This window comes from Lathyrus oleraceus, chromosome 5 (genome assembly GCF_024323335.1).
Source record: "Lathyrus oleraceus cultivar Zhongwan6 chromosome 5, CAAS_Psat_ZW6_1.0, whole genome shotgun sequence".
Taxonomy (NCBI): Eukaryota; Viridiplantae; Streptophyta; class Magnoliopsida; order Fabales; family Fabaceae; genus Lathyrus; species Lathyrus oleraceus.
Window position 1 is genome coordinate 320,374,771 of NC_066583.1, and position 14,228 is coordinate 320,388,998.

The 14,228-nt window shown below is 30.3% G+C and overlaps 1 protein-coding gene and 1 pseudogene across 2 annotated transcripts; one reads left to right on the forward strand and one right to left on the reverse strand.

Annotated features, from left to right (window-relative positions):
• Positions 1–1,861: 1,861 nt before the first annotated feature.
• Positions 1,862–10,024, forward strand: LOC127084305 (uncharacterized protein At5g08430-like; annotated as a pseudogene).
• A 300-nt stretch (positions 10,025–10,324) lies between these two features.
• On the reverse strand, positions 10,325–13,025 carry LOC127084306 (uncharacterized). Of its 2 annotated transcripts, none has more exons than XM_051024727.1 (4): positions 12,764–13,025; positions 11,918–12,001; positions 10,768–10,872; positions 10,325–10,662 (listed from the first exon to the last, which is right to left on the reverse strand). In XM_051024727.1, the coding sequence occupies exons 2-4, from the start codon at positions 11,960–11,962 to the stop codon at positions 10,564–10,566; spliced, it is 249 nt and encodes an 82-aa protein (XP_050880684.1). In that variant the 5' UTR covers positions 11,963–12,001; positions 12,764–13,025; the 3' UTR covers positions 10,325–10,563. The 2 variants fall into 2 exon arrangements, with proteins under 2 accessions (XP_050880684.1, XP_050880683.1); XM_051024726.1 differs by having other exon boundaries at positions 12,771–13,023.
• Positions 13,026–14,228: the final 1,203 nt, after the last annotated feature.

A 14,228-nucleotide genomic window follows, 5' to 3' on the forward strand; every position in this document is an offset into this window, starting at 1 on the left:
ACAGCTAATTCTAATAAAGGATACAAATATGTATTCTTTTCTCTTATCACCTCTAATATTTTTCACATATTTAAAAAAAAAATTAATAAATCTAATAAATATATTCTCTTTATTAATCTCTCAAAAGTATCATTTATATATTAATAAGTGTAATGAATTTTAATTATTATTATTATTTATTAAATTTGAAATAAATAAATTATTTTAAATTCTTATTGGAATGAGGTAAGTATTTTCTTTTTTCATTGTATCACGTCATAATATCATATAGGATTTTTATACCAAATTATATTTTAAAAATAAAGTCAATAAAAAAATCAGACTTAATTGATTGAATTAATTTTTATGTAATCAAATCATCTGATTAAAATATTTTATATGCTATATTAAAGCAGATTTCTAAAAATAAATATTTTATTTTTAGATAATTTTATTAATAATAGTCAATAGAAAAAATTAAAAAAAATTGAATATAGAGAAAAGAATTAAAAAAAATAAGAGAAGGACAAACCCTTTAATAACAATAATCCCTTAACCAATAAAAATTTGAATATCAAAAACTTTTCCATTTTCATTTATAAAAACAATATAAATAACAAAATTTATTATTAATAAAAACTTATCACACAAAAATGACCATAAAGAATATAAAATAAATAGTTGTTTAATTAGATTAATTGGAGACATAAATATAGTAATTATAATAATAATAATAGTAATCAAAATTCTTATATTATTAGTTCAGATTCTAAAATATAATTTAAAATAGTTATGGAAATTGTTCCGGAATAGTTTATCAAAATATTTATTTACATTCTATCATTATAGATTTGAAAGTTAATTTCAAATCATCGTGCAATCATGCTAACATCATCACTACAATTAGATGAATGATTTTTTAGAATAACAATAATCAAAAAGTTATATAGTATCATCTTCACACGTACCAATATAAATGTTGTTCATTCATGATTGTTATAATATTACTAAGAAGTATCTTCAATCGTGAACGCATTTTTGGGTTTTTCCGTGGGATCTATTAAGTCACGTTAGTTTGAATCAACTCAACTACTTTTTCACTCCAATAGTGCAACTATGAAGAACTCAAATTGGATTTCACAATTTTATTTTATATTTTATTCATATTAAATTTTATATTAATTAAAATAATAATTTTAGTGTTTTAAATTAAATTTGATATAAAAAAATAAATAAATTAAACTTATAATTTAAAATGATAATTAAAATTAATCTCAAATACATGATATATAATTAAAAACAATAAAAATAAATAACATCACATAATTAATCAAACTTAAATTTCATCATCTTCATGTCCAAAACGTTCCCAAATATATCCGACTAGATCTCCTTGAAGTTTACGATGAACTTGTTTTTCTTGAATACTTGCTCTTTTTTGTAGTCTTGTTGCAAGATTCGGATGAGGACCGCTAAATGTTTCAGTTGTTGAGTTTTTGATATCCATATTATCATAAGAGTAATCAAAATTACCTCCATATGTATGTCGTTCGTCTTCCACAATCATGTTGTGCAATATGATGCAAGCATACCATATATGCTTGAGAGTGTCCATGTGTCAGGCACGCGCTGGGCCACGTATAATTGCAAATCGAGATTGAAGCACTCCAAATGCTCGCTCCACATCTTTTCTAGCCGATTCTTGATGTTAAGCAAATAATTTTTTCTTTTCTCCCTATAACATTGAAATAGTCTTGACAAATGTAGCCCACTCGGGATATATACCATCTGCTAAATAATACCCCATATTATATGGTTTCCCATTGATTGTATATTGCACATTGGGAGCACGTCCTTCCATGATCAACTTGTTGTTTAATAATGTAGTTTCCTAGCTTTCCGACTTTGTTAATTTGATTTTTTCTGTGAAATCGATCATCCACATTTTCGCTTGTTTTGATTTTCTTCGGCTACATTGACCTCATTGTTGAACACAACTAATCCTGATCAACTAACTTGAGTCATTTTTACCCTTTTTTAACAGAAAAAAATGGGGAAAAGGAATCTTAAAAGAAAGAAGGAAGAAATCGCCGAGGATTGTTGTTTCTTTTGTAAGGATGGTGGTAACATGAGAGTGTGCGATTTTAAGTAAGTTCTGAAACAGTAATGCATGCTATTTCTTATTTTGGAAAATCAGTATACTTTCAGTGTTTGATTTCATTTTTCTCATCAACTTCGGTTATGGTAATTTTCATGCTTACTATAATCATTATCAAGTAACGTTAACCTAGTTTTATGACCTAAAAATTCCTTTTTAGATGTTCATAATGATGTTTTCTGTTGTATGAGCATGATCATGTGCATTTTTGGGGATGATCCGTCTGTTTTAATGGTTGAGATTTTCCTATTTACTTGACATTTTAGGTTTTCAATGGAATTCTTTTTTTATTCTAATTTTGTTCCCAAAAATAGTACTCTTCGAAATGGGTGTAGATTAAGGTTTTTGCACATATATTAAGAAATGTAATAATGTTGTCATAATACATTGCACTTTTACTAAATTAACCTTATTAATGTGTTGAAAGGAGTGCACAGAGTATTAATTAAAGGACACAATTGAAAAAATAACCATCATTTCTATATTGAAAAGTGAGAATGACCTTTATTTTCAAAATGACTTCTTTATTCATTCTTACATTTGTGAAGTTTGTTTTTCTTAATCTGTATGAACAAAACCTTTAAACGAAACAGATTATGCAACATTTATCATATCATAATATCTTATGTGAAATTTGTTGAGAATAATGAGTTGGAAACTTTGGGAAACAAAGTATGGGGGAAATCCCATATTGATTAGAAAGTGGAGACTTGAGTATTTATAAGTGACCGAATCTCCACACTTATCATCTTAAAGTTTTGGGTAAATTTGGGTGAATATGTGGTGTGCCTCTTACAATTGGTGTTTCCCATAGAGAAAGGCCTCAAGGAATGTAAAAATGCTCCTTCATGTTGAACTCCTAGATAAATGTTCCAGGTGGATAAGTTTAGCATCTGCTTGTTTGTTGTTTTTGTAATTTCTAGCAGTCATTTCAGACTTGTTTCCTATCTTATTCCTTGTGATTAGCCTTACAAAAAAAGAGGATAACTGTGAGGTAGCTATGATACAGAAGTTGCTGGTATTTAGGTTTTATTAAGTTTTTTGTTAATTGGTTTGTGGTTTACTACCAAAGTTTGGTCATCAGTATCATTAGTATGCTTTAATGTTGAATATTTGGATCATTTTGTACAGACATTGTGTTTTTTTTTGTGACTTACTTTTTTTTATGGTTGATTAAAGGGATTGCCTTAAAACTTATCATGCTGAATGCGTGAACGAAGATGCTTCCTTTTTGACAAGTAACAATAATTGGTGTTGTGGTAAGTTGCTTCCCTGTTTATCTCTCTGTCTTTATTATGGGGCATTCAAATACATTTCCCTTACTTTTACTGGTCTGGTAATATTTATGCATTTCATACCACCGTGACAATTGGCCATCTTAAATGTTTTTGGAAAATATGTTCTTGCCCGGGATACCGTCTTAGAATTTGCAACATTTTGCTTTCAAACACTATATATTGTTTGAACCTTTATATCTTGAATTCTGATTTATGTAAAAAATGCTTGAGAAGGTGGTGTTATCTTCAACACTAAGAGATTTTACTTTTTAAGTGATATATTTATTAATTTTCCTAGCATTGCAGTAGAGCACTGCACCAGAATTGGCAACCTTTCTTTAACCTATGTTAGTAATTAGTTGTTTGTGACTTGTGATTAAATGCATTCTTTGTCTGTTCATGTTCAAGAGAATATGGAAAAATGTATTTTAATTATACTGATGCTGAATGACTTTTGAATAACTTTTGTAGAGTCACATTATTGCTGCGTATGCCGTAAAGCATCAAAGTTTATGTGCTTCTTCTGCCCAACAGCTGTTTGCGGAAAATGTTACTATGATGTTGATTTTGCTCTTGTCAAAAGAAACAGAGGATTTTGTAGGCACTGCTCAAAACTTGCATTTCTAATTGAGAAAAATGCTGACGTTGATTCTGATGGTGTAAGTTTTTTTTCTCAATCATGCCTTCTATTATGCACAGCAAAAGAAAGAAACAAAAATTTGCAACAGTATGTGGAATCTAAATTCAAAAACCTTGCTATTTGCTTATTTTACGTACATTTACAATTTTATATTTTATGCACAATTGTCAATGTTTGTGGGAAGAGTTTCCAATTAAAACTATACAGGATTGTTGTGCTAGAGCTGTAAATTAGACAGGCACTTGCCCTCTGTTTTTTTTGTTAATTTTGTTCTCTATTTTGGAAACATCTTACTAGTGTTTTTGTTTTGATGTCTTTAAAACAACAAACAGGTTCCATTTATGTTTGAAAAATAATCCTAGATTGTCCAAACAGGTTCTATTTTGAATGTGGGTTACTAATTAAATTGTGATGAATGGAATGTTTCATTTTATTGAATAAAATTTTAGCCTGGGCCTAGTTATAGAATTTTACCTTATAAACTATAACAAAGTTTGAAAATTTTCTCATTGAACATTAAAATTGTTTATTTCATTTTTTTTGTTGGTTGGAAACATTGAATCGAGTAAAGAAAGTCCATTTCTTTATCCAGGCTGTATAAAATTCCTCTTTATATGTCTTATGATAATGCGCTTTTTCATTTGCAGGAAAAAATAGATATGAAAGATCCAGCTACATTTGAAAGTTACTTTGTAGAATATTATGAAGTCATTAAAAGAAAAGAAGGGCTGAATTCTCAGAATGCTTATATCGCCCGTGACTTAATTAAAAATAGAAAAAAGAAGTGTGACATGGATTCATATGAAATAGGCGATGGGGAAGATGATAGTGGTGAATCTGATGTGAGTAATTTTATGGGTTCTGATAGTGACGACCTAGATAGCACAACAGGAGTTAAATCTTCGGGGAGAAAGAAGAAGTGCATGAAAAAGCTAGAATCAATAAAAGGAAAAGTAGGGAAAGATAAGAATAAAGATTTTGATGGATGGGGTTCAAGAAGTCTCGTAGATTCTCTTAAAAGTATTGGTAGAGACACTACAAAAGCGTTTTCAGAACTTGATGTTACTTCGCTCATCATTGACTACTGCCATAAAAACAAGCTTTTTGACCCCATGAAAAAGAAAAGGGTAATATGTGATGCAAAGTTAAAGAATTTACTAAGGCGGAAATCAGTGAATAAAAACATTTGTAGAGAATTTTGAGGAAACAGATGATATGGTCAGTAGTTCAGAAGAAATGGGTGAAAAGAAGCATTCAAGTTTTCTGAGCAGAGACATTTCAATTCAACTACAAAATCTTGTCTGAGTGTAGTTTCTCAAGAGCTTCCAAGTGGATTTGCAGCTATAATTAGTTCAAACCTAAAACTTGTCTACTTGAAGAGAAACTTAATTGAGGAGCTTTTGAAGCAACCAGAAAACTTTGATGGCAAAGTATTGGGAAGTTTTGTTAGAACCAAAACCGACCCAAATGATTATTTACAGAATAATTCCCATCTGCTCTCGCAAGTGATAGGTAATCTTGGTCATGTCTTAAAAAATCAACCATACGACTTTTTTTTACTAGTAGTTAATTATACTAGCTTCAGGATTTCAAGTACTCTGCCATAGTATCATATTGCCATTTTTCTTGGTCTTATTCTTAAAATGATCTCATAAGTTCAATATAAGCATCAATTCCCTAATAATGCACAGTAGAATACTTTTGATGTTGCAGCATTTAGTAAGATATGCTCGTTTAACCTAGTCAACATTGTGGTAGAATAAGGAGTTAAAGAAAGAAAAATTAAATATGCATGATTGTACATATTGAAGCAGACAACTATTTTGTTGTAGAGTAAAATTATAGATGTTGTATAGAAGGCTATATTGTGGGAAATGACACTAGTATATTGTAATGATTGACTTCAAATTTGACTAGAAATGAATTACCACTTTAAGTATGCTAGTTAAATAAGGAAAATGGAATATTTAAAACAATAAATATTGAAACGGACAACTTTGTTATAAAATATGTTGTGTAGAGTGATATGTTGTGTGAAGTGGCTTTAGTATATGTACCGATTGTCTCTCTTTGATAAGAGTGAAATACTTTTTATTCTTCTGATTGAGTAATATTAAAATTTCCATAGTATATTTAAGACCTAAATTTGATTAAGTGCATGACAAATTTGGTTTTGCTTCATGATTCTAAATTACATGTATTTTTAAATACATGTAATTTTGACAACAATTTGCTATAATTGGTAGAAAAAGAATATCGCACATAACTAAGTCCTACATTGTATCCAAAGCTTTCATTGGTAGGAAAAGAATATTACACATATCTAAGTCATACATTGTAATCAAAACAATTTGAGAAAAGAATAATGAAGTATAACATTGAATGGTTTAAGTAGTGTTCTTTCTTGGCATATTACATTGCTGCCGAAGGAAGTCAACACAAGTGATGTTCTTTTACTAGATATCATACATTGATATTTGTATCCACATCACAGGAATTAATAGATCATCTAAAAAAGGCGAAATCAACCAAGAAATTTTGCTCCAGCTTCCTAATGTGCCAAAAGATGTACCTATCAGCAAAATTTCTGATGATGACTTTTCTGAGGTATTAATACTGTGCTAACAGTATTTTCTGCTGCAATTTCTCCCATTTCTGAAACCTGGTTGCATACAAGGTAGCAGTTTCCAAGTAAAAATGGAAACTGATTTTCTAAACTTTCTATAAGATGTTGAACATAGTGTATTATTTCCAAAGTAAGAGCATAGTTGGGTTTCTTATGTGAAGGTGATTATATGGTATTGATTTCAATGTTTGTTGATGTCATCCGATATGATTTGTGTATCCGTATTCTTCAAGGAAATTATGCATAGGTTATGGATTCTTCTGTAATGTTTGCACTCACCCTTGTTGTTCATGTATATTCCATGGAATCCTAATTATAAGCACTATCTGCAGGAAGAATGTCAAGATCTGTATCGGAGAATGAGTAATGGTCTGCTCAAAAAGCCAACTACAGTAAGTTTGCTGTGTGAGTCATTTATGCTTGGTCATCTGTTCAGATAATAATACGGTCCCCGTAAGTCTTCAGATTTTAATAGTTAAAAAAATTTATGTACGGGGACCATATTATATTATCTGACTGTACTATAGTGAGAATTTTCAGCCTATTGTCTTGAGAAACATAATATTAAATTTTCAGCCTATAGTCAGCATATTAGGGGGGGCCATATTATTTGAGAAACATTAGTTAGAATTTTCAGCCTATTGTCATGAGAAACATAAGCATCCTATTGATTTAATGTCTCATAATATAGGTGTTTTTTGCTTTAGTTTTGTGTCGCCTTTAATTTTTGTCATTTTGGCCAGCATTTATTTTATGGGTTTTCCCTTGTGTGAGCTGTGTTTCTTATGAGTAAGAATTTTATTTGTTAAATAGTAACTGATAGGATTTGTAGTGACCAAATGATAACCACTTGTGTGTTTCACAGCTGGAGCTTGAGCAGAAAGCTAGAACTCTGCACGAAGATGTGACGAAGCATGTATGTCGCATATCAATATTATTGTGCTGTGTAATAAATCCATTTTTTTCCTATTGTAAAGATAGAGCTGAATATTCAAAGTGAAGTTACTTGGACTCTAGCATGTCAACATTGGCTATGCATCATGAAATTCAGCAAGGGCAAAATCTCACTTACTATTTCCCAGCATTCAAAAAACTTACTATGCAATCATAGAATTTACATTCGCATAATTGTGAAATTTACTTGAGCATGAGCCAGAAGGCGGTAAATCTATAAATCATACTAAAATTTTTAAATACGCCCTTACGTTATCCCTTGAATCCTTTATCCCCAACAGTTCATTTATCTAATGGGTTATTAACATTATTGAACATTTCTGATTCCTTTAAAATATAAAAGAACCTCTGGTCTATCATGTTTTGTTACTGATATTTGTCTTTATATGGTAGTGGATCTCAAGAGAGATAGCAGTGTTGCGAAATCGTATTGATCTGGCCAATGAAAAGGGATGGAGGAGAGAATATCCTTTTATGACATTTTTCTTAATGTTATGTCATTTTAGAAAGCTAAAATCCAAAATGTTGTGAATTGTTCCCAAATTTAGTGCTGACAACTTGTGCCTTAACCATATTTCGATACACTTGCTCAGTACATGGACCGAAAAATGAAGCTGGAATCTCCATCCGAACAATCACGTTTATTAAGTGAAATTCCAAAAGTAATTCCTGAAATGGTTGATACCAATCTGTCACCAGAAGACTCCTCCAGAAAAGATAATCTGGAGTTTCCATCAGCACAATCACGTTCATCAAGTGAAATTCCAGAAGTAACTCCTGAAATGGTTGATACCAATCTATCACCCTAAGATTCCTCCAGAAAAGATAAGCTTGAGCAAAATGATTCGTCAGAATTAGCCACCGGAGAGGCTCGTAACTCTGTTGAACAATATTCCACACATGATGGCTTTGCTCGATGTCTGGATAAGAGAACAGATGTTGTAGGTCTGTCAGGCTTTCCTATCTAAATTGTCTCTGCTTTCATAAATATATATTGCATGCTTATAACTACTTCAATTTTTAAACATTCTTTATATTGTGTTCATGATATTGCATCTGTTGTTATTTTCACATTCTTGTCATGCTGTGATTTATCATTTCATCAAGATCCTCTCTACAGTGACAACTCAGGAGCCAAATATACTGGCAGGTGTTAATAGCCCAATAGTACAGCGGTTGAGTTATAGCGCCAAGATATGGAAGGTATATTCCAGGAAAGGGAAGATAGGAACACATGGAGGGCACTTAGGGTTAGAGAAGGCTATGCTTTTTAGAAATTGAGTAAGGCCCAGGAAGAATAGAAGACGGAGGTGGTTGTGAAGAGGGCAGGGACATGGTTTGATGGAATCGGCTTTGGGCCTAGTCAGGCAGGAAGTTGGCATTTCTCTGCTGCTGCTTGTGATTTTGTGTTGCTTGTTTCCATTTTCTACTCATGTACTCTGATATCTCAGTATCAGTTCAATATAATAATACCTTTAATGTTTTATTATGCAGTAAAGGATCACTTTCTCAGTGAATTTATAATCCAAGGGTGATATTTTTATTATTTTGTTATTACATTTGATTGACTATATCCTTCTTTAAGGTTCTTCACACAGGAAAAATTTAATGTGCCACTAAAGTACTAGTATATATAAAATGTAGCTCACAATACCATGTGTTTGTACGAAGTATGTTTCTGGTACAGTCTTTCCTGGCACTGTTGAATATTTGTATGTCCAACCAAGTAACACTAAATCTGATTCTTTTGATGTAGATCACAGAAATCTAAGTGTAAACATGGATGTCAATCAGACAATAAAAGAAAGACAGACTGTTACCCTTGCTGATTCTGTTAAGGCCACCGCCATAGATGTTATCATGTTAAGTGACAGCGATGAAGATGATCCAAATATTAAAGTCACTTCAGCTGAAAGAAAGGAAGTTGAGACTCCTAAAGTCACTACCGCAGGAAGAAAAGGAGTAGAAAATCCTGAAGTCATTTCAGCCGGAAGAAAGAGATTGGAGACTCCTGAAATATCTAGCTGGCTATGTTCGGGTGTTTACGGTGGTGGAATAAGAGGACCATTTTCATTGTCTGTACTCAAACTCTATTGTGAATCAAAATCTGCTAATTCTTCTCCCTTAGATTTCAAGGTATGGAAGACAGGTGAGAGTGAAAGAGAGGCAATTCCTCTGAGGGATGCACTTAGGCTCTTTTCTCCCCAACGTGAGCAGTAAATCAAAATGAAGAAACCATCTCTATCGGATGCATCATCACTTTTCATGATTAGCATAGTTGTATATTTTCGTTTCTACATTAGGTGCTTTTTTGTAATAAAGTATGTTATCCATAACAGTTTTGTGAATGATAAAAAAATATGCCATTGTGAATCTTTAACATGTTTTTATTCTATTATTCTCGTTGCCATACAATCTGAGCACAAAATAGGAAGCTTGACCTAGTCATGCTTTTCCTCTACCATGGGATCGACAAACATGTTTTATATGAGCAACATATGTAATGTTTTTTTCTTTAACCCTTCCACCATATGTTATCATCTAACTTTATTTGAGTGATCAGTTTCTTTCTATTAGGTAATGGTGTGGCTGGAATCCTCTATATTTTTCAAACAAATAGATAGCGCTGCCAATGTTGAGTGTATAAAAGTTAAATTATACAAATATGTCATTAATTTAAAAAAAAAAACTTTAACAATAATTTGTTTCATTTATTTTAAATTTTTTTCATACATTTGTTTAGAAGCAACACAACCTCTCTATCATGTAGGAAATCCTTCTAACAAAGGAGTGGCAATAATTCTCACAATATTGATGATATGATAATTCAATGTTTGAAAATGGAAAAATATCGTATTAGGCCATTGTACAAAACTAAGAATCGTATTTTGCACACCAGTTTTGGTTTTCAATGAAGCAGGGAATCCTTTTATTGACGGCTGCTTGCAGCATTTTCTTTCCTGAAAACTCGCAACTGTTCCTTGAACTCTTTGCTCTTTTCAAAGTTGGCCTTTCTCTTCACAGCTTTCTGTTTGAACACGGATAATTGTTACATGCCACAGGAAAACCAGATCAAAGCAAACAACTTTAAAATAAAAAATAAGGAAAAGATTATAAAAACTGAAAACCTCACTTCTGCTCTGAAGCAACGATCCAATTTTATTTTCAAATCTGTACATTCGCCAAAGAATTTTGCAATAGGGTGTTCCACGTGACACTTTTGAAACTCCTCAATAATCTACATAAAAGCATAACCTGAATCAAAGTATGCTATAATATAATACACTTGTTCATATTTGCTGGACCATATAGGATAACTTTCATTACCAGAAGAATAAGATAAATGATCTAAACATCTAAACTGAGTAAATTCACAAATTAACTCTAAAGTCCACTATGATCATAAGCAACTCCACATTTAACAGTATAAATCATAAGCAACTCCACATTTAACAATATTTACCGCCTAAGATTGAACTCAATGTGGAACCAATAATCATTGTTTACTATTGGGGGTTTTGACTAATCCAACTTCAGGAGTCCAATTGTCATTGAAAATAGAAATAATATCATTGATAGTACAAAGAACAATGACAACAACAATAACCAAGTTTTATCCTATTAAGTAAAATCGACTACATGGATCGTCTTTCGCCATAATATTCTATCCAGAACCATGTTTTTATCCAAATCGTTAATCACAAAATCTACAGGTCTTCTGTCTATATGCCCAAATCACCTAAGTCTATTTTTCACCGTCTTTTCTATTATAGATATCACCCCGACACCCTCTCTAATATTTATGACAGAACCAAGACACTTCCAAAGTTTCCATTTCTACATGCAATGAAAAATCAAATGGCTAGAAATTTATGATAGAACAAGGACACTCCCAAAATCATCCCTTGTGAGCTTGGTCTAAACTCATATGGTCACTGACAATCCCACCTGCTAGATCTTACATTGCTCGGAGAATCATAACTGAATGCCTATCAAGTACCAACTATGACCTTAAGCATCGCGGTTGCACCGTGGTATCTATCTCTAGCCTCCCCTATCAAACAAAGTAAATTTCTAACCATTTCATTGTGCTAAATGCCGATGTAAAAATGTTTTTACAACATTTTCGAATACTAATAGCCATTATCACATGACATTGACATAGAAATATATCAAATTGATGATCATAAGTAACAAACACATTATTAAGAACTACAACAAGATCATAAATACTTCTAATAACAAAAAACTAAACATTAAAAGAAGTGATAAAACAAACTCACTTCAGCGCACATAGGGTGTTTGTGCAATGTCAAAGGAGGATGCATCTTCTCTCAAACAACCAAATCAATCAGCAACGCCTTCTCCTGCAATTCACCACAAACAACTATCATGTTCATGTCCATTTCCCTGTACTAAAAAACTGCTATAACCCAAAAAAGTTGGAATTGATTGAAATCTAGATCAGCAAAAGATTAGAATATAAGAAGAAAAAACCGGAATCGATTAAAGTGAAATTCAATGGAAGAATCGAAAATAAAACTCATAATTAAAATTCTTGTAAGAGTAGAATATTAGAAGTGAAACGTAAATCAACTTACGAGATACAAAATAGCGATAGAGGGAAGGGTTAAGGCAGAGTTTTAGAAGAAGATACTTTTATTTTTATGAATTTTTTTTTAAGTAAAACTTAATTTTATATTTAAACAATTTTTTGTCATTCTTTCTTCTTTTTGGTAAACACACTTATTTAATAAAAATCATCTCTCTCTCAAACAAATAAACCACGTGCATTCTCCAGAAAAATGAATCAAAGGTCTCAATAATGGAAGAACACCATGATGAACACCATGAAGGTGTTCATCAATTTTTCAGAAAACACCTAATTTGTTCCAAACCCAGAAACTCTTAACACAAACCTTCACTTAAATCCTTCCCTCAATGCAAATATGTTAACAGATTAAACAGAAAACAAACAAACATGGAGATCGAGCCTACCCCATTTTGAACCCTAACTTGTAAATCGTAGCAAAAATCTAAGTTCAACAATAAAATCGAAGCAAATAAACAACAATACATCAACGTGCAAGCAAGAAAATATATTCAGGAGAAGATAAAAGACCTCGCACCGGATACCTCGAGTAAGTTCCAGGGCCTTTTCTCTTTATTTCTTTCTGTCCTGATTTTTCTAAAACTTCTCCTCCTCTCTGACTCTTCAGATTGTTGTGTATGATTGTTGGTTCGTTGAGTAAGGTTGAAGGTTTAAGCTCAAAGCAAAACTCAGGTTTAAGCTCTATGAGTGTGGAATTGATGAGGGATTCCAGCAGTGATTTCTTTGTATTTTCGTGTCCAGAATGAATAAGAGTAAAAAATTCTAATGTTTTTATAAATTAAAATGTTAATATCATTTAAATAGGAGAATAGTTAAAATAAGGAAAAAAAATCCTCTTAAATGTTTCTTTTGACATGTAAAAAAAATAATAAGTTGTGATTTAGTATAGTTTTAATATTTAAACTAAATTCATAAATAAGTTGTTCTTTAAATGATTATAATATCTTAATATTTTAGAGTAATTTTATTTAAAAATTAAATAAATATTTTTATTTATTAGATTTAAATAAAAACGAATTATCTTATATTTTTATTAGAAATGATTAGGTCAATTTTCGTTTTTTATCATTATTATTGTCACATTTTTAACCCATAATATAGATTATAATATTATTATTGTCACTTTACTAAAACCGTTTGAATATAGATAAAAAAAAGCCAAACAAATTTTGATAATAAAGATCCGTTCAAGTCATTTTTTCTTAAACATGAATATCAATAACACTTATATGTAATAAAAAAAGAAAGAAACATATATATTTATAGTCTTACAAGTTATATCATAAATACTAAATAATCAATTTTACTTTTTTTATAAATAACACAATTAATTCTAATAAAGGATAAAAATATGTATTCTTTTCTCTTATCACCGGTAATATTTTCCACATATTTTAAAAAAATAACTAATAAATCTAATTGATATATTTTCTTTACTAATCTTTCAAAAAAAAAATTTATATATTAATAAGTGTAATCAATTATTATTATTATTATTATTATTATTATTATTATTATTTATTAAATTTGAAATAAAATAAATTATTTTAAATTCTTATTGGAATGAGGTAAGTATTTTTTATACCAAACTATATTTTAAAAATAAAGTCAATAAAAATCAGACTTAATTGATTGAATTAACTTTTATGTAATCAAATCATATGATTAAAATATTTTATATGCTACGTTAAAGCAGATTTCTAAAAATAAAATAATATTTAATTTAATTTAATTTAAAATGATTATTTTATTTTTAATCAATTTTATAAATAATAGTCAATAAAAAAAATTAAAAAATTTTGAATATAGAGAAAAGGATAAAAAAAATATGAGAAAGAGAAATCCTTTAATAACAATAACCCCTTAACCAATAAAAATTTGAATATCAAACTCTTCCATTTTCATTTATAAAAACAACATTTAAATAGCAATAATTATTATTAACAAAACTTTATCACACAAAAATGACCATAAAGGATATA

Excerpts from the sequence above, each read along its gene's own strand:
- LOC127084306 (XM_051024727.1), bottom strand. The coding sequence starts at position 11,962 with ATGCATCCTCCTTTGACATTGCACAAACACCCTATGTGCGCTGAA. Across the intron at positions 10,873-11,917 it reads AACACCCTATGTGCGCTGAA|ATTATTGAGGAGTTTCAAAA; the intron begins GTGAGTTTGTTT and ends GCTTTTATGTAG. Across the intron at positions 10,663-10,767 it reads ATCGTTGCTTCAGAGCAGAA|AAAGCTGTGAAGAGAAAGGC; the intron begins GTGAGGTTTTCA and ends GTGTTCAAACAG.